Source organism: Oryzias latipes, chromosome 6 (assembly GCF_053564925.1).
Source record: "Oryzias latipes strain Hd-rR chromosome 6, Olatipes_Hd-rR_3.1".
Classification (NCBI taxonomy): domain Eukaryota; kingdom Metazoa; phylum Chordata; class Actinopteri; order Beloniformes; family Adrianichthyidae; genus Oryzias; species Oryzias latipes.
Genome location: NC_136242.1, coordinates 22190455 through 22211630, shown reverse-complemented (window position 1 = coordinate 22211630; position 21176 = coordinate 22190455). Strand labels below are relative to the sequence as shown.

The window sequence follows — 21176 nt, the reverse complement described above, 5'->3', positions numbered from 1 at the left end:
GTTTTATTAGGAAGAACTGTTTCTTGACGGACCAGAGTGAATTCTTTCTAGTAGACTTCTTTCTACCTTCTAACGAGTTAAGCGTATTTTTTCTGTCCTAAACCAAATGGAGAAATATGTAGCTAAAAGCTATTTTGTCAATTTTTCCCCAGATTTTAAAAACAGAAAGAGTCATACAATGTTCAAGCTTTATTTCCTATAGCCACATTGTGGCAAATGTAGGATAACCATAATTTTAAAACTTATTTTTAAAGCATTCTGCAGTTCTGAACGTGCCGAACTGGATTGTTTTGAATGTATATTCATTACATAACCTTTCCCTGAAAAATTTGCAGTCATCATGGAAGACGAACATTGAAGAAAAACTTGTTGGATAGGAAGAGGCTGGTGTACAATGAACGATGCATCATTATTGGGAGGGGGGAAAAACGCCATGATAACATTTTAGTGAAAATGAGATCCAGTGGTGCCTCTAATTAAACAACCAAATGATGCACTAAAAAAATCCTTTTGGAATGCATTAGCATAAATGCCAAATAGTTTTCACACAAAGTTCAACCATCACATGAATTTCTTATTCTTTATTTTTAGTGTAAACACAGATTTCAAACGTTTTTAAGTGTACAAATTACACACAGAAAAATACAGGAGAACTTAACTGTTAACATAAAAAAGCATTATGCAAAATAAAAAAAGAAATCTGCAAGTTACGTTTCTTATTTGTCAGAATCCAGCGACCAGTGAGCGTTCCCCCAAAGGATAAACCCAACTTTGGGTTGGATATTTGATTCAACTTGACCCTGAATATTAAAATGAACCTCTTTCTATAATTGTTCCTAACTGACTTCTGTAATAAGCTGTATATGCACATTTTCATAGATTTCTTTATAAGCTGAGAAACGTTTCCCTCAACTTTTCAGCATAAACTCACAAATATTACAGTAGCTGCTTGAAAACATTTTCCGTTGATATCTCTGAGAAGATCAATAGCACAAACACGATAACAGAAAGGGGAAGGAGAAGTATGAATATTTCAGAGAAAATGAGAACAGTCCTGTAATCCCAGGGATTAAACTGAGTTTCTCCACCATGCCTCTCTCCACAGTGCTTCTTAAGTATACACACTTTTTGGACACACAGGCACTAACATTTAAAATTAAGAACTATGCAAACAGTCGCAACTTCAGGGATTGATCAAGAGGCCCATCAAGAGGCTAAAGGAGGAACATATCAAATAAACAAAGGGTTCAAGACAGAAAAAAAGTATAGCCCTTCACAGTTGAGGGTTTGGAAATTCTACATTTGCAATAGACTTGTTTATACCTAGAATGCTGGGGAAAATAACATGCACAGTTTAAAGCTGTGAGTTGACAGGTTTGGAGTTAAGGTGGTGACTATTTAATCCATGAAATTCCCATCCCATAGGGCCGTCAGCTGAGGATGCTCCACTCACTCAGCTAGCTGCCACAGCAAAAAGCTTAGACATGGAGAAAGACGCACTAGGGTCAGTGCTCGCTATCAGACTCATTCTCACGTTCTGCATACACACAACCACACTTTCAACATTGGTGGCCTGAATACCCAGTTACAAAAGTCTAAATACAGTTGAACCACAGGGATATGGATCTTCATTTATGCTTTTGCTTCACTTGCAACTTCCTGTTCTCCATTCTCCACCTCCATTTCCTCAGTTCCATTCTCCTTGTTGTCACTCTTTACCTTTCCTGCTTCTTTCTGCTCCAAAAAGAAGAAACCACATTAGAACTTTTTCATGTCTCTGACTACATAAAGACAGGCTAGTTATGCCCTCTAGTGGTTATTGTACGAAATAGATAATTACCTTCGAGTCCCTCTCTGCAAATTTCTGGAACATGTTGGCATAAATGCGTTTGTCTTTCTCATGCTGCTCCTTCAGACGTTTCTGGCAGAGCATGACCTGAAAAGATAAAACATGCATCAAGGTTAACATTTTCAGACATGTAAAGTACCACACAATCCAAACTATAATTGTAACTCATTATCTCCAACTTTTTTGAATTGAAACTGTTTTCCTTATTCCATGACTTTTTTGTGTTTAAGAAATATAACTTGCCACAGTTTTGAAAACAAGTTAAACGTTTGGCATCTCTTAATGTAAAACTAAACAATAATGCAACACTCAGTGTTGTTCTAAAAGTTCAACTTGCTGATGCAAAGGATGAGGTATTTCAGATGGGAGTAGGCTGTCTAACTTTGTAATGTAATAAAAAAAATAAAACATTTGCACAACTTTAGACAATCTACTTAACTTTTCTCTGCAAACCATTTCTTCGCATTGATTGCACAGAAATTTTTTACAATTCATTTTGAAAACCAAGTCTGATATCATAGTTAATTTTTGTGAGTGTATGAAAATACAGCATACTCAGCACACTGATAAACATGTATAAAACCTAGTATTAATAGAAATGGTATTTTCTTACAAATTAAGATTTTGAAAGGACACAATTTTAATGATTTGAAAATTAATTTTTCAAATAGTATCACATACTGTTACAGTGGATGGTAGAGTAACTCTAATACAAAATAATATAATACCTATATCTAATATACAATAAGAGGCTAGCAGGTTTTAGTACCTTGTGATTTCAAAAAAAGCACCAAACCATCAAATCTTAGTTTAGGTTTAGATGTTTCCATCTTAAATTCTCTCTTATCTTAAGTTTATTAAAGAAAAACTGTAAAGGGAAATAGATGAAAAGTTTGGATCTTCTCTGGTGATGTCGTACCTGACTCTTGGCAGCCTTGTTGGCAGGATACAGCTGAACTACTCGTTGGAAGTCATCTCTTGCCTTGTCAAACTCATTCATAGCAAAAAGTGCCTCCCCCCTTCGAAACAGGGCCTTTTCATTGGAGGCGTCCATCTCCAAAGCCTGTCAATGGAGTATAGAGGTGGTCTTTTTGTCATGTAAACATAATCAACAGACAGGTAGAATGTAGACATAAGAAAATAAAAAACACAAAGTAACTTCAAAATGATACATTTCCATACTTTGTCACAGTTTTCCAAAGCTTGGTTTGGTTCGTGAAGTTTAAGGTAGCACATGGCCAGGTTCAAATGTGCAGCCAGCCTCAACGTCTTCGCCTTCTTCTCATCTTCCTCTGACAAACCAGACTCATGTTCCAGCCATGAAACTATCTTTTTGTACTGAACAGATGCCTGCTTGTATTTTCCATCCTGTGGTACATGAATTGACAGGTTGCAGAACATCAAAGAATCACGAGGTGTTTGATTCCAGGAATAATGTGTGCTCCTTAAAAAAAAAAAAAAAAAAAAAAAAAAGTACCTTAAAATATTGTGTTCCTTTCTCTTTGATGATACTGCTTTGCTCCAACTTTTCTGGTGTGTTCATTTCCCATGACTCCTTTGCCTGTTTTTGTAAGAAAGTACTCGTAACGCAGCAGTTTTAGGAAAAGCAGAACATGCAGTACATAATCCAGATCTGTTTACCTTCTCAAAGGCCGTGAGTTTAATCTTGTACTGCAGTGTTGCTCCAGCAGGAATGTTCAACTTTGCATTCCCTGCATTACCATAGCCATACCTAAAGTAAGAATAGGTAAAACAAACAATTATAATCTATAGTGTAGAAAACATTTGTCATACAAATTGTTAGAACTGGTAATTTTATAAGCTACTTTACAACCGTTACTGCATTAAACTGGCTTTACAACACTATAGTCTAATATTTGGCCATTTTAAGAAAACTGAAACTGAAGAACTACAGTCTTTACAATTATATGTAATCATACTTAGGCTTAATGGTGAATAAGGCCTCCTCGCCCTGCTCCATGGCCATGATAGCCTTCTCCAACCCAGCTGGCAAGTTAAAACTTTCTCCATCTCCAATCTCAAATTTCAGTTCTCTCTCGTCAAAAATGCGTTCATCATGAGTACCCTGCACAGTGACTGAGAGGGGATAGAAGTGTGCAGGTCAGGTGGGGTCACTCTCATAGGTTTACTGTGTGACCGACTTGTGTAAAGCTTTGGGAATGATGGGTAAACACATCTCATTTTTCTGTGACATTGCTGTTAATGTTTTCTGAATGGGACTAGATTGAACACAGAAATAATTAAAAATACAAATTAATTGAAGATAACTACGTTCAATATTTAACATAAGAAAGGAGTTCACTATATAGTAAAAACTTTGTGAGACAACTGAGTAATGCAGCAAATATGGGATTTAAGTAAAACGTGACCTCAAAAACTATTCTAATTGGATATCATTGTATTTATTGGAATTTCACAGAAAAAATATTGTTTTAAATGCAACTGTTTGCTTTTAGCCAGTTAAAATTTGTATAAGATTAACTCACTATGGTACTAGTCCTAATACAGTTTCCAGTATTTAATCAAACTTTCAATAAATACAGATCAAGATCAAGTTCAATTTAGGTGTACAATGTTATATTAATCAGAAAAGAGGAAAAAAACAATTCAGATGGATGTACCTTCAACAGTAGCCCCTTCATTTGGCTTTGAATATCCCTCCCCCTTAGTGATAATACGTCGAATGATTCCTCCATCTTCATCCTCTGTTATATCTTCTCCTCGAAAATCAAACAGTTCAACCTAAAAGAGAGTAGAAAAAAATAATCTCAATGATTAATACATACCCTTGAGTTCTCTGTTTTTCTAACACTATGCAAGATCATTTTGGAGATTATTACCACTGAATACCTGACAGAATTTGAAAAAGTATTTACTGGCTTTTAATTTATTTTAGTCATTACAGTAGATTTAAACGCCCCAATATTTTTGAATGTTTCCAGCAGACGTGTACATTTATGTGGCTTGTCTCTAATGCAATACCAGAACTCTATGCATACAAAAACTTACCTCAAAAACAAGAGTGGAATTTGGGGGTATCTTGGGTGGGCTGCCTGCAGATCCATAAGCATACTCTGGCTTGCAGACAAGTTGGCACAACTCTCCTACTTTCATTGTGGCCACACCAATGTCCCATGCTTTTATTACTTGACCTGAATAAAGTTAGATGATACAGTCTGAACTATTTGCACAATAGCAATAGGCAAGTATTCACTACCTGGTCCAAAACAAATTCAAAAATGCACTGATGTGACGTGATGTGATGTACAGTTGTTAGCAACAAATCATTTAACCTTAGTTGATGAATTGTCCAGCTTTTATCTCCAGAAATAACAATGGTTAAAGTCCTCCTATTCTAGATTAACAGTTAAGGAGTCACCAGTACCTAATGAGTGGGGCGACAGATACATCCAACAAGTTAAGTGTATATTATGTTCATTAGTTTGGATTCTGGATTACTAAAGTAAATCTGATTTCAGCAAAATGTCACACATTCCCAATCAAAAATGATTAAATTAAGGAATACATTTTTTGCAGCAAAAACAACATTGTCAACCCCCATGATGGTATGTAAATATTATGTATGCGCTAAAAAGAGGCTTTCTGAGCAAGCAAATACAGTAAAATAATCATAGAATAGAGTTTGCCCAACAACACATGATACTGAAACTTATTTTTATTTATTTTTTTGCAGCCAGGTAGAAGATTAGAAACCAACCTTTGCCCAACTCAAAGGAAAACTTTTCTCCTCTGTCTCTGCTCGAGTCAAAGTGTGTCCCATCCAAGAGCGTCCCCACATAATGGACAAACACTTTGTCACCAGTCATGGGGAGTTCAGTCCCTGTACCTTCCCTCTTAATAACCTGCGAAAACAAAAGCAAATCTCCATGAATGCAGCTGTAAATTTGTTTTAATCCTCATTTATTGAAATACAGTGGGCTCGCAAATCTTAACAATTAAATCTGGTGGGCTTAGTGTTCTGGTTGTGCATATAATCTACCATTTAATTCTATAAAACAGCTCATGGCTCCAGACCTTTCTAGAACTGGATTAGGTTGCATGATCGATATAATTGATAACCTAACAATAAATTCCCAGAAAAACCATCAAACAAAAACTTCTGCGAATAAACTTAAGATAAATGTTTACTGTGCTCTCACTGACCATGAACATTCACTAACTGATTGCAGAAAATATGTTTGAACTCAAACGTTAATAAATAGGCTAACGTTAGCTTAGCCAAAAGCGCCTGCTAACCTAGCAATATGCTTCAGTTAAGATCTTTATTACAAACCCGTTTACCTTTAGAACACCCCCATCTTTCTTTGGTGTGATGTCTTCCCCTTCCAGCGGGATCGCGTGCTGTCCTTCGTTTGACTGCTCCTCTGCGGTCATTTTTAGACAAATGTCGGACTTGCAGCAAAACCTGAGACCACTGACTGACACTAGTTAGTAGCAACGGTGGCTACAGCTACGGTTACTTCAAACCACGCCAAGTGCACAAACAAGGAGCCGACTATCAACAAATTAATGTCAAGCTAACATGCGTCGCTCAAACTCTTAGCTTTCTAGCTAATATTAAACTATACACGTTTCCGTGTGAAACTGAAAGCAACCAAACCTGCTACCACTAATCAAACGTATCAAACTAGCTGACTGGACTTGAGCGGGGATGCTTTCCGTTAACGTTGTCTGGCAGTACGGGTTCTGACAAGCGTTTTAGAAGGGCAGAGAACTTTCCAGACAGTATGAGAGAAGGGGGAGGGACGCTCGCTGGGGTTGTTCTATTTCACACGGGTACATTCCACAAAGGCGGTGCTAAAATTGGGGCATAGGAAAATCCATGTTGTTGCACTCTGACATAAATAAAGTTATCGCAATTCAAAAGCATTTTGTAATTTGCGAAATAAAGTGTTGAGACAGGACAATGTTTGGAAATTACTAGAGTAGCTCCGACCACAAATGTAGTCCAACGAGTTAAATATAGCCTCCCCTTTTCAGCTCGCCTCCTATTGGCCAGAGTCTGTGACCACTTCTGTTTATTGGCGCGTAGTTGAAAGTGTAGCTTTGAGAGCAGATAGGTAGCATTATACGGTAAGTACACTCCATTTAAGTACTAGTTTTATATTTTAACTTTTTTAAGTAAAATTTAAAACATTAATGTCGTTATATTAACTGTGTGTGAAGTTTATTTGTTGTCGCTGTAGCTTCCAGGTTTGTTGAAGTTAGCTGCTTGTACATGATCCACATAAGCTTTTAGTTTTAGTACCGGTAATCAATATAAAACTACTCAGTTTAGAAAGATTTACTACAACATTTTCAGTTTTATATTTCGAGTTGCCTGTATTGAATGTTGTCATTGATCGTATCTGACCATTGTTATGATCCTCAGAGAACATTAGGAGCATGGAAAAGGGCAGGGACACATTTCCATTCCCCTACCAGCCTTATGATATTCAGGAGCAGTTTATGCAAGCCCTCTACAGAGCACTCGACCAAAGCAAAGTTGGCATCTTCGAAAGTCCAACTGGAACGGTATGTGAAACAACAATCTCAACGAGCTCAATTTACCTAAAAACTTCAGTTTAGATTCATGGAAATGCTGTTGATCTAGGGCAAGTCACTGAGCCTGATATGTGGAGCTTTGAGCTGGTTGAGAGATCATGAAGAGAAGACGATACAGGAGGCCGCTGCTCTGCTGCAGGAAGGAGAAGCAGCTCTCTCCACCTCAGCTGCACAGTCCTCCTCCACCAGCTCCTCGGCAGAGCCAGACTGGATCACTGACTTTGTTCAAAAGAAGGCTGAGCGAGACCTGGTGTCCAAACTGAAGGTGAACAAGAGAAATGCACTTTTTAAATGTAGATTTCCGATTAAAATCTACAAACCTGCTGACTGTAACTCTTGCTTTTATAATAGGAGGAAGACTTAAAGAGGAAGAAGAGAGAAGAACGGTTAGAAATGATCAGAAATAATGCTCAGCTTAAGTATGCTCTTAAAAGGAAGGTAAGCTATATTTACAGAAGCACTTTGGTCACAGGCTGTTTCATTCTTTAAAGACCCACTCCAATCAAGATTTCTCTTATTTTCCTCATCTGAGCTGGTATCTGGCTCAGAATTGTATGGCTGAATAGCTCTGGCTTTGCTAATCACTTTTGTTGCACCGCTAATGTTAGGTTGGGGTTTTGAGGAGCTGTAAGCTAGCTGGAGGGAGTGTAAACGAAGAGATCATGGGAAATGAGTGCGGGCTTACTTCTGCACTAACAGTCCCACCCTGATCTCAGAGGTGAATTTCTAATGAACTCCTGCTGCTCTGTAGAAACCACGTCCTAGAAAACGACACAGGGCTTTTTGATTTTGGGATAATCATACTTGATAGACCACTGGGAACATTTTTAAAATAGAAGATAATTGGGGTTGGACTTTAAGAAAACATATCCGTTGAATAAGTTAAGGACTTTAAATGGATTTGTAGAGCCATGAAGATGAAGAAGCATTCAAGTTACTTCAGCTCAGCAAAGAGGATCAAGCTGAGGCACCAGAAGATCAAGAAGATGAGGAGCATATTGTTGCAGAATATGAGAGTGATGATGATTCAAAGAGCAGAAGCAGGTAAACCCAGTCAGTAACTAGTATGTCTGAAATGCCATTATAAAACTCAAATATTTGATGTGTTTGCATATGCAGATTACTCGGACGTGATGATGAGGAAGAAGATGAGCTAGTTGAAGAACATGTGACCAAGGTATACATGTGTGTGAAAAAGCCTACTTTTCTATAATTTAATACTCCAACAGGGTAAAGCTCACTTGCCAACTGTGTTTGTAGATCTACTATTGCAGTCGCACTCACTCTCAGCTGGCCCAGTTTGTCCACGAGGTTCAAAAGAGCCCCTTCAGTAAGGACATCAGTCTGGTCACACTGGGCTCACGACAGGTATTCCTCCAGCTTACAGCTTCAAAAAAACATAGGAGTAAAGAGAGACAAAACTCCCATTACACATTTATTTACCTTGTATTTATCTGTACAAATAAATGGATTTGATATGACATTGTGCTCAACAGAACCTGTGCATTAATGAAGAGGTGCGACGCCTTGGCAGCATTCAGCGCATTAATGACCGCTGCATGGAGATGCAGAAAAACAAGCATGGTATGTGCCCATGCATTGTTGGCATCACTTGGCTCCATTACCTTGGTCATTATATAGATGCTTGTGTATAGTGCAGTACATGGTGAAAAGGTAGTACGATTAAAAAAAGTAAAAAATAAAATAACCAACACCAAAAAATTCATTTTGTAGAAAAGCAGCGTCCTGAAGATGGTGCAAAACGCAAACGAGGTCCAGCGAAGAGCGTGTGTCCCTTCAACAAAGCCTCTGCATTGCAGCAGATGAGAGATGAAGTTCTGGGAACAGTCTATGACATAGAGCAGCTGATAAAAGTGGGCAAAGACATCCACTCGTGCCCATATTATGCCACACGCCTTGCAATCCCTCCTGCAAAGGTAAACCACTTCCATTCATCTCCAGTTGTTCATGTCTGTGCCAAGTTTGTTTAAGCTCTTATCAGGATTTCTAACAGAAAAACGGGGGAAAAAAGAAACAGGTAATCTTGACTTAGTTATTTGAGTTGGAGCTGTTTTGCGGGGGCCAAACTTTTTCTGCTGTGGAACCATTCTGGATGAGTGAGTCTTCACAGAATGATTGCCAACAATGAACTTTGTCTGAAAAAAGTCCCTTTTATTTACATTTACCATAGGATCACTGCTAGTTTTTGAAGAAATACACCAGATACTAGTATTTTTAAACTTCATTGTTAATTCAGGCAATTTACAAAACATTACTTAAATAAATCTTAACTGTTATGCCTGATTGTAAATAATTTAATTTTTTTCTGAATAATGTCTAAAGTAGAGCGTTTGAGACATTTCATTATTCCAATCAAGTGTTAGGGCTGTTTCAACTCCTTGAAGCCGCAACTGTAAGGAGTCATTTCAACGTCCAGTTCCAGTGTTTGCTTTTCACGCTTGCTTCATATCCGCTTGTCTGCTGTAAGGTTTACATTTATAACTTTGAAATAAGTAAATGTATTTTCAAGGACAATTTGTGCGGATTCTCATATGCTATAAAGTAACTTTTGAGGATTGTTCCTCTGGAAGATAAACTCTTTAGTTGTTTACTTTTTGTGCAGCTGGTGGTTTTGCCATATCAGATGGTACTTCATGAAGCTACCAGAAGAGCAGCAGGGGTCCAGCTGAAGGGCCAGGTGGTGATAATAGATGAAGCTCACAATCTTAGCGACACTCTCTCCTGCATTCATAGTTCAGAGCTCAATGGATCGCAGGTGACCAACTTTTTCAAATACATTCTATTTAGTCTTCTAGATTTTGGGATGTTTGATTTTTTTTTTTTTTTTGCAGCTTTGCCGGGCATATTCCCAACTTACTCAGTACGCTGACCGCTACAAGTAAGTTTTGCACACCAGACTTAATTCACAAACTCTGTATTTTTCCACTTGTTTACTGCATTCATTTGTCTTCGACATCAGGAGCAGACTGAAGGCAAAGAACCTGATGTACATCAAACAGATTCTCTTTGCCATCGAAAGGCTGGTCCGAGTGTTGGGAGGTGAAACACAGCAGTTAGTTTGTAACAGCTCAGTTTTGGATATTGGACGGTGATTTCTGTATTTTAAGACTCTGCTGAAAATGTTTGACTTTTTTCTGCGCAGGTAAAGTTGGACAGAACCCCCAGAGTCAAAATACACAAGCAGGTTAGTCAATTTTTAACATAACAGGCATATCGATGCATAAATCTCTAACCTGCTGTTTTTCTTGTAGGAACAGAGATGCATACCATCAACAACTTTCTCTTCAAGGCTGAGATTGATAACATAAACTGGTTTAAGGTGGTTAAAACAGTTAAAAAATCATGTCTCCCATGCATGTCTTCAAACCACAAACTAAAGTCTACATCCACTTTTTTACTCGCACTTTGTAGTTGCAAAGATACTTTGAGAAGAGCATGATCAGCAGGAAGGTGAGCATTGGATGTTTCATATGCACTTCTCCCTCTTCTTTAGGAAGACGTTTACTTCTGAGTCTTTTCCATTGTTAACATTTACCTGTTGTGTGTTCACGCAGCTCAGCGGGTTTGTGGAGAAGTACGCCGGCTCAGGTGTGACGCTGCACACCCAGAACACCTTAAACAAGGAGAACCGACGCACAGAAGGGTTACTAAACTACTTAAAGACCCTAAAAAGCAACCAGAACTCTGCATCTGGTTAGTCCATGGAATTCACTTGAACAAAGTCTTTTTTTGTCCTATTATCATGTATCTAAAAAATGTAATAAATAAATACATTATTAATGTGTTTTTTGTCACTAAAATGATTTAAAGGAATATTCCCTGTGTGTAGTTCCCCAACCAGACCTGCAGGAGTCAGCTGAGGCAGAGAAAGTGCTCTCTGCATCTCCCATGATGCAAATCGAGGGCTTCTTCATGGCTCTCACCAACAGCAACACTGATGGCCGGGTTTTGGTGCACAGACAAGGTATTATTCTTTCTGGAGATCACAGACTGATGCACAGTTTATGTGTAAAATTACAATTTTTCAATCTTTTAGGCACTTTGTCGGAAAGCAGCATCAAGTTCCTTTTGCTGAATCCAGCGGTCCACTTTGCTGAGGTGTTGAAGGAGTGCAGATCCGTCATCATTGCTGGAGGAACCATGCAGCCTGTGAGATGGATTTGAACAAACAAAATCAAACTGATTAGTTCTGTTTGTTTTAATCACACAAACAAAATGTTGTAGGTTTCAGACTTTAAAGAAGAGCTTTTGCTTTCTGCTGGAGTGGGACAGGAGCGCATCGTGGAGTTTGCCTGCGGTAAGTCATACTTTTTCTATGTGCAAGATTTTCTATTAATCGATCTAAATGGGGTTTATATCAGAATACATTCATAGCAGATTTAATATTAAATTAAAGTTCTGATACGACAAAAGGGAATTGGAGTCAAAAAATGAATGCATCAATAAAACAAAAGTAAACATCCATATTATTACATCTATCACAGTAAATTTGGTTCCAGTGCTGCTGTACTGCAGTTTGGCATTAAAATGTAAAAACCAAACATAAAATGACGTAAAGCCTCTCACATTCTACTGATGTGCTGTCATTGTCCTCGTCTGTCAGGTCACGTTATTCCCCCGGAGAACATTCTTCCCATCGTCATGTGCAGCGGTCCATCTGGCCAGGAGCTGGATTTTACTTTTCAAAGCAGGGATTTACCATGCATGGTAAAAGAAGACACTTTGTGATTTGAAGTTGTTTCTTCTGCTCCCAGTTGTGTGGCTAGTAATCACATCGTTCATGCCTGCTTTGCTGACAGATGGACGAGACCGGCCGCATTCTTTCCAACATATGCAACGTGGTCCCCGGTGGGGTTGTGTGTTTCTTCCCCTCCTATGAGTATTTAAGGCGGATAATGTGTCACTGGGAGGCCAGCGGTGCCCTAACCCGACTGTCCAATAAGAAGAAGGTACCATCAGCTAAATGTCAAGAAAATGTCAACGCACATCTAAACCTAACACCAACATCCTCTTAGATCTTTCAGGAGCCAAAAAAGCCCAACCAGGTAGAGCATGTGCTGAGTGAGTTCTCCCGTTGTATCCAGGTAACTGAGTGAAACCGCTGAAATGTGAGACCGAGTATCTTGGATTTATATGTTGAGCACTTTTCCTCTTTGATCGTAGAGGTGCGCTCAGGAAAGCAGTGGACTGACCGGAGCGTTGCTTTTTTCTGTGGTTGGCGGAAAGATGAGCGAGGGAATCAACTTCTCTGATGACCTGGGCAGGTGTGGAATGTTTTTATTGCATATAGTCAACTAGCTTCTTCTGTTCCATAATGTGTTTTTTGCCGTATGATTACAGGTGTGTGGTAATGGTTGGAATGCCATATCCCAACATAAAATCCCCAGAGCTGCAGGAGAAGATGTCGTACCTCGACAAACACCTGGTTGGTCTGGTTTCATAAAGTTATGATAGAAATTCTTGTGTTTTTTTTTTTTTTTAACAGAAAAAAAATAACAATTGTTGTTTATTTAGCCTCACAGTCAAGGAAAGAGCCCCGGACAAGCACTAGTAGAGAACCTTTGCATGAAGGCTGTCAATCAGTCCATAGGTAACCATGGCAACAGATGCAGAAAATGAAGTCACGGTATTTTTGATCAACAAAACCGTCTTTGACGTCTGTCTCCATAGGTCGAGCTATCCGTCACCGTGGCGACTATTCCTCTGTAGTGCTGTGTGACAGGCGTTACTCTCGTCCCGCCACGCTCTCTAAACTTCCAGCTTGGATCAGGAGCCGCACAAGCACATATGCAACGTTTGGTCCCGCTTTTGCTGCCTTACGCAAGGTAAGGAAAACAGACAAAGATAATTGTTATCACCAAGGCGTTTGATGAACTGACTGTTCTTATTTTTTTTTTTTTAGTTCTTCATGGAGAAGAAACAGCAGCAGGTCTTTCAGAACGACTCATGAAAGAAAACACTTGTTTTTTTAATACGGTAATTAATTTTCTAAGAAATAAAAATTTTAAATGATATTTAGGGGAAATCATTACCTTAAAGAGCACTTCAACCAACAGTTTGAGAATAAATGCTCTTTATTTTTCAGGTGACATATTTTCTGCTGTCATCAACACTGTTATTCAGCTCTAAACTAATGCAGCTCATCAATGGAATAAAGAGTTTTTTCATGGCACACAGGTTATCACTGACCCAGTTTCTTAGTAAGAAAAGTTAGCTCTTGTCCTCTTAAATGAGGTCTACTAATGTGAACTACTTAAAAATGTAGATGGATGGCAGGCACAGCACAGGTAGGCACATCTTACTCTGACGTTTTAATAATTCAAGAACAAAATCCACATTGTTCTGAAATGGAAAGCATTCTTGTTACTCAGTTTGATTTTTCACAACAATTTTTTTTTTTTATTTAGAACCCATTGATAAATCAAAGGTACCGTAAATAAAATATGAATGAAAATGTTCATTTGTGTTGTAGTTTGACTTTGAGCTTTTGCATAAACTTTAAGTTGATTTATAAATGTCCTGTCCTATTGTCCTGTTTAATTGAAAAATCAAAACAAATATTGCCAATACGAGAAATTCTTTTTCACAACGTCGGTTCTGTCTGCCGCACGTCACGTCACGTCACGCTTCCCAGTCGTCGTCGTCCGTCGCTGTTTGCGGGGCAGGAAGTGGAGGGATGGCGTTGGACATCCTGGCAAACGCACCACTTGCACCTGCGGGAGCCTCACCGGACTCTCCAGCTGCCGGGCCTTTTCCAGATATTCCTGAAAGAAGGAAGCAGGAAGTAAAGCAAAAGCTGTTCCAAAAACCTCAGTTTTTAAAATATTTTATTTAAAAGACAAGTCTTGTCGTACCTTTTCTGCGCATGGAGAGTTTATTGAAGAGATCAGACATGAAGTCGCCACCACTGGATACCACCCCAACTGATGAGAGATGAAACAAGGAGCTTCTAAATGAATGAGCTTCAATCAATTATTTAAATGAAATGAGTAGATGGAACTTTGCATCAAAGTAGAACATGTGACTTCAAGAGAGAAAAAAAGCAATGGATCAAGTTGAAAACCATGTTGGAAGAACAATAGTCTTCAATTTGTCTTGCAGTGTCTCACAATAACATGGCTGACAGCAAAATGTCAGCTGTTTGTGGTACAAGCACCAGATTTAGCATTCAGATCTGTTTCAGAAAATCACATTTGCCAGAAGAAAGTTCAATATTTAAAAAAGAAAAAAAAAGCGAAAGACTCAATTTAGTGCACTAACAGTCCATATTGTTCAGACTGGGGCAAATCGAAATTAATTTTTTTTTTTTAATAATTTAGTGAAAGGCCTCCATCTTTCAAAATGGCTGCCATTTTGGATTTTTCTCGTGGCAAACGAGCTTTTCTGAGAGGAGATCCTGAGGTACATCCATGGTAGATTTGGCGCTGGTACCACAAAATGCACGATTTGTCTGAAATGTCAACCTAAGCGGTCTCTGCTACTTGGCCTTCCTCCACAGATAGATCCACATGCCGGTTGCAACAGTCACCTTGCTCTTGCTCCTTCTGCTTCTTCTTCTCCATCTTGCGCTCCTTGACATTGCGTAACTTGGCCTTGCCAATGCCCCCGGCGTTGCGAATGGATTCCAGCAGACTGGCACGACCGTCTGATGGCTGAACCACTTCGCTGGGAGCGCCTGCCATGCGACCTGCAGCATCACAGTTTGAGCTAGCGCTCGTTACTTTTAATGAGGTCGAACAGAATCCACAGTTGACGTGACACGAGTGCAGACGTGACCCACCTGAGCTTGGCACATCCGTGACGTCTGAGGAGCTTTCCGCTGGAGGAGGGGGAGGAGGGGGTGGTGGAGGTGGGACCCCCATGGGAGCAGCAGGAGCAAGGGAAGGAGGAGGGGGAGGAGGAGGAGGCGGTGGAGGTGGAGAGAGCGATGGAGAATTCAATGGAAGGAGGGTTCCTAAAAGACATATGAAAGCCATTTTCCCCATCATTATATACATGTTTAAAGGTTGAATAGCATGTTTGGTGAAATAAAAAAGTCATTAGTCCAGTACCAGGTGCACTACTGTCATCATTGAAGGAGGGAAGCTCAGGAATGTGTATGGGACCTGACGGTGCAAATCCAGGACCGAGGTCTGCGCTGTATGACAGATCGTCTGCGATGCCTGGCAGGTCGGGCAAATAGGACGGCACATCTATCTCGGGGACCTGACCCAAGTCTGGCACATAGAAATAGCTTTCTGCCGTCTGCTAGGAAAGAAAAAGTTCATCAAGATAAATCCTACATTTGACGGCAGCAAAGCTGCAGCGTGCTCAGTCGTTGAAGAACCTGTCTGTCCAGCTGCTCTCGCTTCGTAATGGACAGAGGAGCATCGAAGGGTTTCTGCTCTTTTTCTGTCTCCAGTGTCGTGTGCGTTTTTGTCACTGCTCCCGCCAGAGGATCAAGGAACACATACTTCTTATACCTAAATGCAGAACACACGCGTAAACATGCAAGCACAGATTGGCAGCAAGCAGAAGCATCCGTCTGTGTGTTTGTGTTTAAAACTCACAGATTCTCTGTGGTATTAAAGAGCAGCAGAGAGCTGACAGATGAGATGTTTCGAGGCAGACTGCCCAGTCCTTCCTCTGCCTCATCCTCAGACTTCTTCTTGTTGCTCACACACAATGGGAAATGCATTAACTTCTCCTAAAAGACAAAAAGTCAAAATTAGATTTTTTTTTTTTTACAAACTTTGAAATCCTAAACGATGCAAATGACGACTGCCACTAAAGTGCTTCTGTGCGGAGATGCGCACACCCACAAGCACAGAAACACCAAATGATGTGACTGGGGAGCTTGCTTCTAAAACACACTGAATAATGCATTTGTGTGAGATTGGGTTATTCTTTTCCTTCCAGGCTGACAAACTAACACAGACACACAAACACCCCTCCAAAAATACACATAACTGCAACAACGAAGAAAAGAAAAAGGAAAAGCTCATGCAGCAGAAAAGATAATACTAGCTGGTGCAAAGTTTCCAGAAATGCTTCAGAGTAAACTGTGGGGTTTGTTATAAAATGCTGCAGAGTAAGATATGTACCCAAACACACACAGTTAACTTAAAGGCTAACGCAGCTTGGAGTACTTCATACAATACAGTATGCAACAGTGGAGTGCAAAAGTAAACCAGGATTTGTTGATCTGACTGAAAAAAATAAAAATAAAAACCCTAAAGGAATGCCTTCATTTTAGCTCCTTTCAGTCTTTGCTCCAAAGAACCCCAAATCAATTTTCTTCTGGGATTTTAAAAGTAAATTTCACATTTTTTGTCTTTTTATTTTAGGTAGAAGCAACAAGCAGTGGCTAATAAGATGATAATACATAACTAGAACATATATATATATAAATTAAAAAAAAAAAAAAAGTAAAAAAACAACAGCTAAACTTGACCCGGTGGGTTCTCAAGCGTTGAAAGGTTTAAATAATAATTTTAAAAAGTCCCAAATATATAAAAATAAAAAAAATTCATACTATAACTGAAGTTTTCATCCAGTGGCAAACAATAAATGTTATTGTAATATTGAAACATCAGGAATGGGTTTTCTCAGAAAGCCTAATTATTTTTAGCAGCAGAGGATAAGTGAAGCAATGAAAATGAAAGCTGGATTTATTTGCATTCACAGACTAGTGGATCTTAAAGTGTAAATAGGTTTTATATCCTGATAATTTTCAATATCAACAAGTTCGTTCTAGTTGAAAAACAAAAAATGTGTCCATTAATGTTTTAAAAAAAAAAGACTGATTTAGGGTTTAAAGGGATTCAAGAATCTCGAGGAGTTAAGTTGAAAGTAAATGTAGGAATTATTACCAGCTTCTGTTTGCTATAAAAAAGCAAGTACACACCTGTTGGGTTCCAACATCTCTCTTTTTACGTTCTGATTCAATTTTGCACATTGTTAGTATTTGACGGACCTCGCTGAACACTAAAGCCTCGTTGAGCATTTCCATTTTAAAACGGATCCATTAAACCGTACAGAACCGTAATTTTTGGGACCCCGTGGGTTGTAGGTCCATACAGAAATGAAATAGAACGGTTAGGGCGGAGCTACCATCATCAAACGAAGAAACTCGTTGATTGGCAGAAGGTCGTTATGATAAAAGAGAGCGCCAAACCAGCGCCAATGTTTCCAAACGGAATCTTTTGTCAAACAGCGTTAAATTCTTTGTATATGCTGGATGAACTCCATTGTTGTTGTTGATAGCTTCGCTTTTGCAGTAGTCGTACTACTATGACGCAAAGCAATGCAGGCAATCTACACCCAGAATGCACCGTGACGGTCCAACTTTGAGTGGAAACACTCACCTGAATTGAATAAACCATTCCAAACCGTGTCGTACCGCTCAGTGGAAACGAGGCTAATGCCTCCTCAAGTATCTGAATGGAGAGCATTTAAAGTCTTCCTGAAGATGAAACAGGCTTTGTTCAATGTGGGAAAGACAACTTGACGTTCTTGGAACCAGGACTTTTGATTCTTTTGATGGTTACTCAAAACTCATTAGGTATTCTCCCTCAGGCTTATCTTAAACGCACATCCCTCCAGATGCCAGAGTTACAGCAGCGGCTGGAGACAGTGAGATCTGCTCTTTGCCAACGATAGCATGAAGCATGCTGGCGAAAAACACAACGGGAAATCTCCAACCAGCAGGATACAGCGGAGTTTAAGTGAGTTAGACTGCTTCTCTGAATGCAGCACCACAAAAATCAATGCAACGCTTGTAACTTGAAACTGCAGATGCTATTTATCAGTCACATGATGGGAGAAGATGCCAAAACCTGAACCGAAATCTACATTTTTGTGCATTCATCTCACCTGCAGAACCTTCTCATCAAAAGGCCGAAGTTTACTCTGAATCCTGCGCCTGGAGCAGCTTTGTGAGGAAGGGTCTGCCGCCCCTGCAAAGATGGATGTATATTCCTGGAGCTGTTCTGGGGCCGGGTACTTGGCACTGGAGAAGACCTGCAACACAATTTGACCTGCTTCTGCAATTGTCACACACCATGGTTCCAATGTAGAAGTTTTCATCTAAAAAGATGAGGCTTTGTTACCTTGGTGGCCTTCTTACTGCCTTTAATCTTATCAACCCTGGCTTGAGCGAGTCGGATCCGGTCAGAGACGCTCTGCAGCTGGTGGCGGTTTTTCTCCACGCTCTCTGAAACCCTACAAGCAGGACCAGCATGAAGGTTATGCAGTTATTTGAAATCCTTACCAATTATTGTTTAAGTGCTAAAAGGGTTTAGCCATTTATGTTAGACAAAAAAATGCATTGTAATAATTGATGTGTTGTTTTGGACATTATATAACAAAAACATTAACTCAAGTTATGTCTTGACCCAAGGTAAAAAATAAATAAACAGGTCAACAGACAGTTGTTGTTTTTTTAAGAGCTTTATCACTCAGTACTGCTTTTATAAATACTATCAATGTTGGTGGCAGCAAATATTGTAACGGTAATGAGTCACTTTTGAAATTAAAAACCAATTTTTGGGAAGTTAGTGTCCATTAGTATGCAAAACTGACATACTTTTGAAAGATTTTCCCCTTTTTTTAAGTTAGTTTTTTGGCTTGCCTTCTAAAAATGTCGGTGGAAATTGCCTCTAGATACAGAAGTGCATCAGCGATCTGATTGACAGCCTCTTCCCGCCTCAGGTCCGGCTGCACCAGAGGGACCGAGTACACCTGGGCTTCCAGGCAGTGTCTGTGTGTCATCCTGCAAAACAACAGCAACACCATAGCACTGTTAGTTGCTCTATACTATTCTATTCTATTCTATTTCAACTAACTTTATATATTCAATAGTAAAATTTAGGATACAAAGGAAAGAATGCATTAAGGCCTCTTATTAGCACAAAGAAATATTAACAATTTAAATAAAAACAATTAAAGTTGAGTTAACAAAGAAATGTATGTTAAATATAACCTGGACAAAACCTTTATACTAGTTCCAGGTGAACGGCCTTTATTCTTTTTAGGACTAAAATGGAATTTGACTTTTTTTAACATCTCGTTGAAAGAAAAAATAAAATTCATAAATCCTCATTTGACTCTCACATGACAGTCAGCGGCGCTGAAATGATGTTGCAACAACCGTTTATTGCCAAACACGTCGCGTTATTTTTTTGGGTGTTTTGTAGGGCTAGCTGAAACCTTGTGAACACCATTTGCAAGTACATGATGATCCTAAAAAGAAATAAACTAATTATTAGATTAGGAAAAGAGCGACACAAAAACTGAGAACATCACCCGTTATTACCACGTCGTCATACAACCTAGCCTCTTACCTGACCATTGGTTTGATTTACAGTTGAGTTTCATTAAAAGAATAATTACAATCTAGACTGTCGGTGATAGCTGTAGCTTTTTATTTAGCAAAACAGTTTACACTTCCGCATCTGAGCAACACGTGACCACGCCATTGCGTTAAATGGTGCATTCACGGTGTGTCGGAAACTTTTTAACTAAAAGTTCATCTTGCACAGTGGTTCAGTTTTGCCCCCTCAAGACTAACATTTTAGTAAAGGCAGCTAGTGCAGATAGTCATACCAGAATTTTTTGTAATTTTTAAAATGTAGTTTAAAAAAAGTGTGTGTGTGTGTGGGGGGGGGGTATGTCTACTCGTTTACAGTGCTTAGCATGAATTACGTATTTAGAAAAAATCTAAATTGCTTAAAAATGTCTAATTCGTGTAGGTGTATTACATATTTAGGCAACTGACGAACTTACATTTATTTATGTATTTATTTATTGATTTATTTTGTTATTTATTTATTTATTTATTTATTATTTTATTTTTTTATTTATTCATTTTATGCATAAAGCCTTTGCCACCAGCAAAGGCTTTATGCATAAATTACTTTTTTCGGAGAGCAGAATCTTTGAGGTTTTTCTAGTTTGAAGTTTTACTTGCTTTTTTTTGTGTTTTATTTAGATTTCTATTATTCTATTCTTTTCTCTCTATTCTATTCTACATCTGCTAACTTTAACACATTTTTGGTTTATATTAGTAAACCTTTACCAAACCATGGATTAAAAGCTATTTTTAGTGCAAAGATGAAACTTTTAGCTAACGTGTTTCTTATTTTTTTTATTTAAATTATCAGCCATATTCAGATCAAACAACCTTGACATAATAGTTTAACTGCAAGCAGAAGGAAAGTTAATAAAGTATCTATAATCTAGCAGTGCATATTTATTAAATATTCTGACATAAAAAGTAAATTGTAACGACAAAATAAATGAAAAACAACAAAGAAACCAATGTGAATTTAAAAAGAAGTTACTAATCCCCCATTAAATGTCCCACTTTATTCATTAATGACCATTAACACTGTAGATTGAACCTCCAAATTCACTTCAGTTAATAAGTCTGATTGGTGTGGAATTTACAAAAACTATGCATAAAGAAAAACTATGAAGGGACATCAGGGCTTAGTGTTGACAGATCTCCTTCAAGACACAACAGTCCGTTAGAAAATGACAGTGAAACCTCGTTTTGTTGTAATTCCCCTGATATGATTGTTTAAAAAATATCCTAATAAAAAATAGTCTATTTTTAGATCATTTGTGTAACCAGTTAAGTGAAAAATAATTCAAACAAAACAGAATGCAGTACTGATTTGTATCCATAGGGTGCGTCCTTGTCCTTGCTTTTTCTCCTGAATGCGTAATGACGCATCCG

The 21176-nt window shown here is 38.7% G+C and overlaps 3 protein-coding genes across 8 annotated transcripts; 1 reads left to right on the top strand and 2 right to left on the bottom strand.

The window, feature by feature from the left end:
- Positions 1-566: 566 nt before the first annotated feature.
- On the bottom strand, positions 567-6824 carry fkbp4 (FKBP prolyl isomerase 4). 2 transcript variants are annotated; one of them, XM_023955874.2, is made up of 11 exons: positions 6173-6824; positions 5589-5733; positions 4880-5022; positions 4492-4612; positions 3790-3946; positions 3491-3581; positions 3327-3410; positions 3032-3217; positions 2769-2912; positions 1841-1936; positions 567-1734 (listed from the first exon to the last, which is right to left on the bottom strand). In XM_023955874.2, exons 1-11 carry the CDS (start codon positions 6263-6265, stop codon positions 1633-1635), a joined length of 1362 nt encoding a protein of 453 aa, XP_023811642.1. In that variant the 5' UTR covers positions 6266-6824; the 3' UTR covers positions 567-1632. The 2 variants fall into 2 exon arrangements, with proteins under 2 accessions (XP_023811642.1, XP_023811641.1); XM_023955873.2 differs by having other exon boundaries at positions 567-1737; positions 6173-6815.
- Positions 6825-6829: 5 nt separating this feature from the next.
- ddx11 (DEAD/H (Asp-Glu-Ala-Asp/His) box helicase 11) lies at positions 6830-13914 on the top strand. Of its 2 annotated transcripts, none has more exons than XM_078948761.1 (28): positions 6830-6964; positions 7263-7405; positions 7485-7700; positions 7787-7873; positions 8343-8479; positions 8555-8612; positions 8696-8803; positions 8932-9019; positions 9170-9372; positions 10059-10211; positions 10288-10334; positions 10416-10495; positions 10599-10640; positions 10708-10775; positions 10868-10906; positions 11011-11044; positions 11286-11420; positions 11493-11605; positions 11681-11753; positions 12060-12163; positions 12256-12405; positions 12472-12540; positions 12620-12720; positions 12797-12881; positions 12971-13046; positions 13127-13281; positions 13359-13432; positions 13542-13914. In XM_078948761.1, the coding sequence occupies exons 2-27, from the start codon at positions 7277-7279 to the stop codon at positions 13404-13406; spliced, it is 2598 nt and encodes an 865-aa protein (XP_078804887.1). In that variant the 5' UTR covers positions 6830-6964; positions 7263-7276; the 3' UTR covers positions 13407-13432; positions 13542-13914. The 2 variants fall into 2 exon arrangements, with proteins under 2 accessions (XP_078804887.1, XP_023811639.1); XM_023955871.2 differs by having other exon boundaries at positions 11011-11149.
- wash1 (WAS protein family homolog 1) lies at positions 13513-19935 on the bottom strand. 4 transcript variants are annotated; one of them, XM_020704076.3, is made up of 11 exons: positions 19780-19935; positions 19068-19208; positions 18547-18658; positions 18311-18457; positions 16006-16142; positions 15783-15918; positions 15508-15700; positions 15237-15410; positions 14985-15143; positions 14311-14379; positions 13513-14220 (listed from the first exon to the last, which is right to left on the bottom strand). In XM_020704076.3, the coding sequence occupies exons 1-11, from the start codon at positions 19785-19787 to the stop codon at positions 14078-14080; spliced, it is 1419 nt and encodes a 472-aa protein (XP_020559735.1). In that variant the 5' UTR covers positions 19788-19935; the 3' UTR covers positions 13513-14077. The 4 variants fall into 4 exon arrangements, with proteins under 4 accessions (XP_020559735.1, XP_011474459.1, XP_078804888.1 ...); XM_011476157.4 differs by having other exon boundaries at positions 15508-15703; positions 19780-19933; XM_078948762.1 differs by lacking the exon at positions 19780-19935 and adding an exon at positions 19550-19724 and having other exon boundaries at positions 15508-15703.
- Positions 19936-21176: the final 1241 nt, after the last annotated feature.

Coding starts and splice junctions, on each gene's coding strand:
- wash1 (XM_078948762.1), bottom strand. CDS start 19,671: ATGTACTTGCAAATGGTGTTCACAAGGTTTCAGCTAGCCCTACAAAAC. Junction 15,919..16,005: donor TTTAATACCACAGAGAATCT/GTGAGTTTTAAA, acceptor TTCTGCATTTAG/GTATAAGAAGTATGTGTTCC. Junction 15,704..15,782: donor GAGAGCAGCTGGACAGACAG/GTTCTTCAACGA, acceptor TTTCTTTCCTAG/CAGACGGCAGAAAGCTATTT.
- fkbp4 (XM_023955873.2), bottom strand. CDS start 6,265: ATGACCGCAGAGGAGCAGTCAAACGAAGGACAGCACGCGATCCCGCTG. Junction 5,734..6,172: donor AAGATGGGGGTGTTCTAAAG/GTAAACGGGTTT, acceptor TTGTTTTCGCAG/GTTATTAAGAGGGAAGGTAC. Junction 3,218..3,326: donor AAGGAACACAATATTTTAAG/GTACTTTTTTTT, acceptor CATGTACCACAG/GATGGAAAATACAAGCAGGC.
- ddx11 (XM_023955871.2), top strand. CDS start 7,277: ATGGAAAAGGGCAGGGACACATTTCCATTCCCCTACCAGCCTTATGAT. Junction 10,641..10,707: donor GAGTCAAAATACACAAGCAG/GTTAGTCAATTT, acceptor TTTTTCTTGTAG/GAACAGAGATGCATACCATC. Junction 11,150..11,285: donor CAACCAGAACTCTGCATCTG/GTTAGTCCATGG, acceptor CCCTGTGTGTAG/TTCCCCAACCAGACCTGCAG.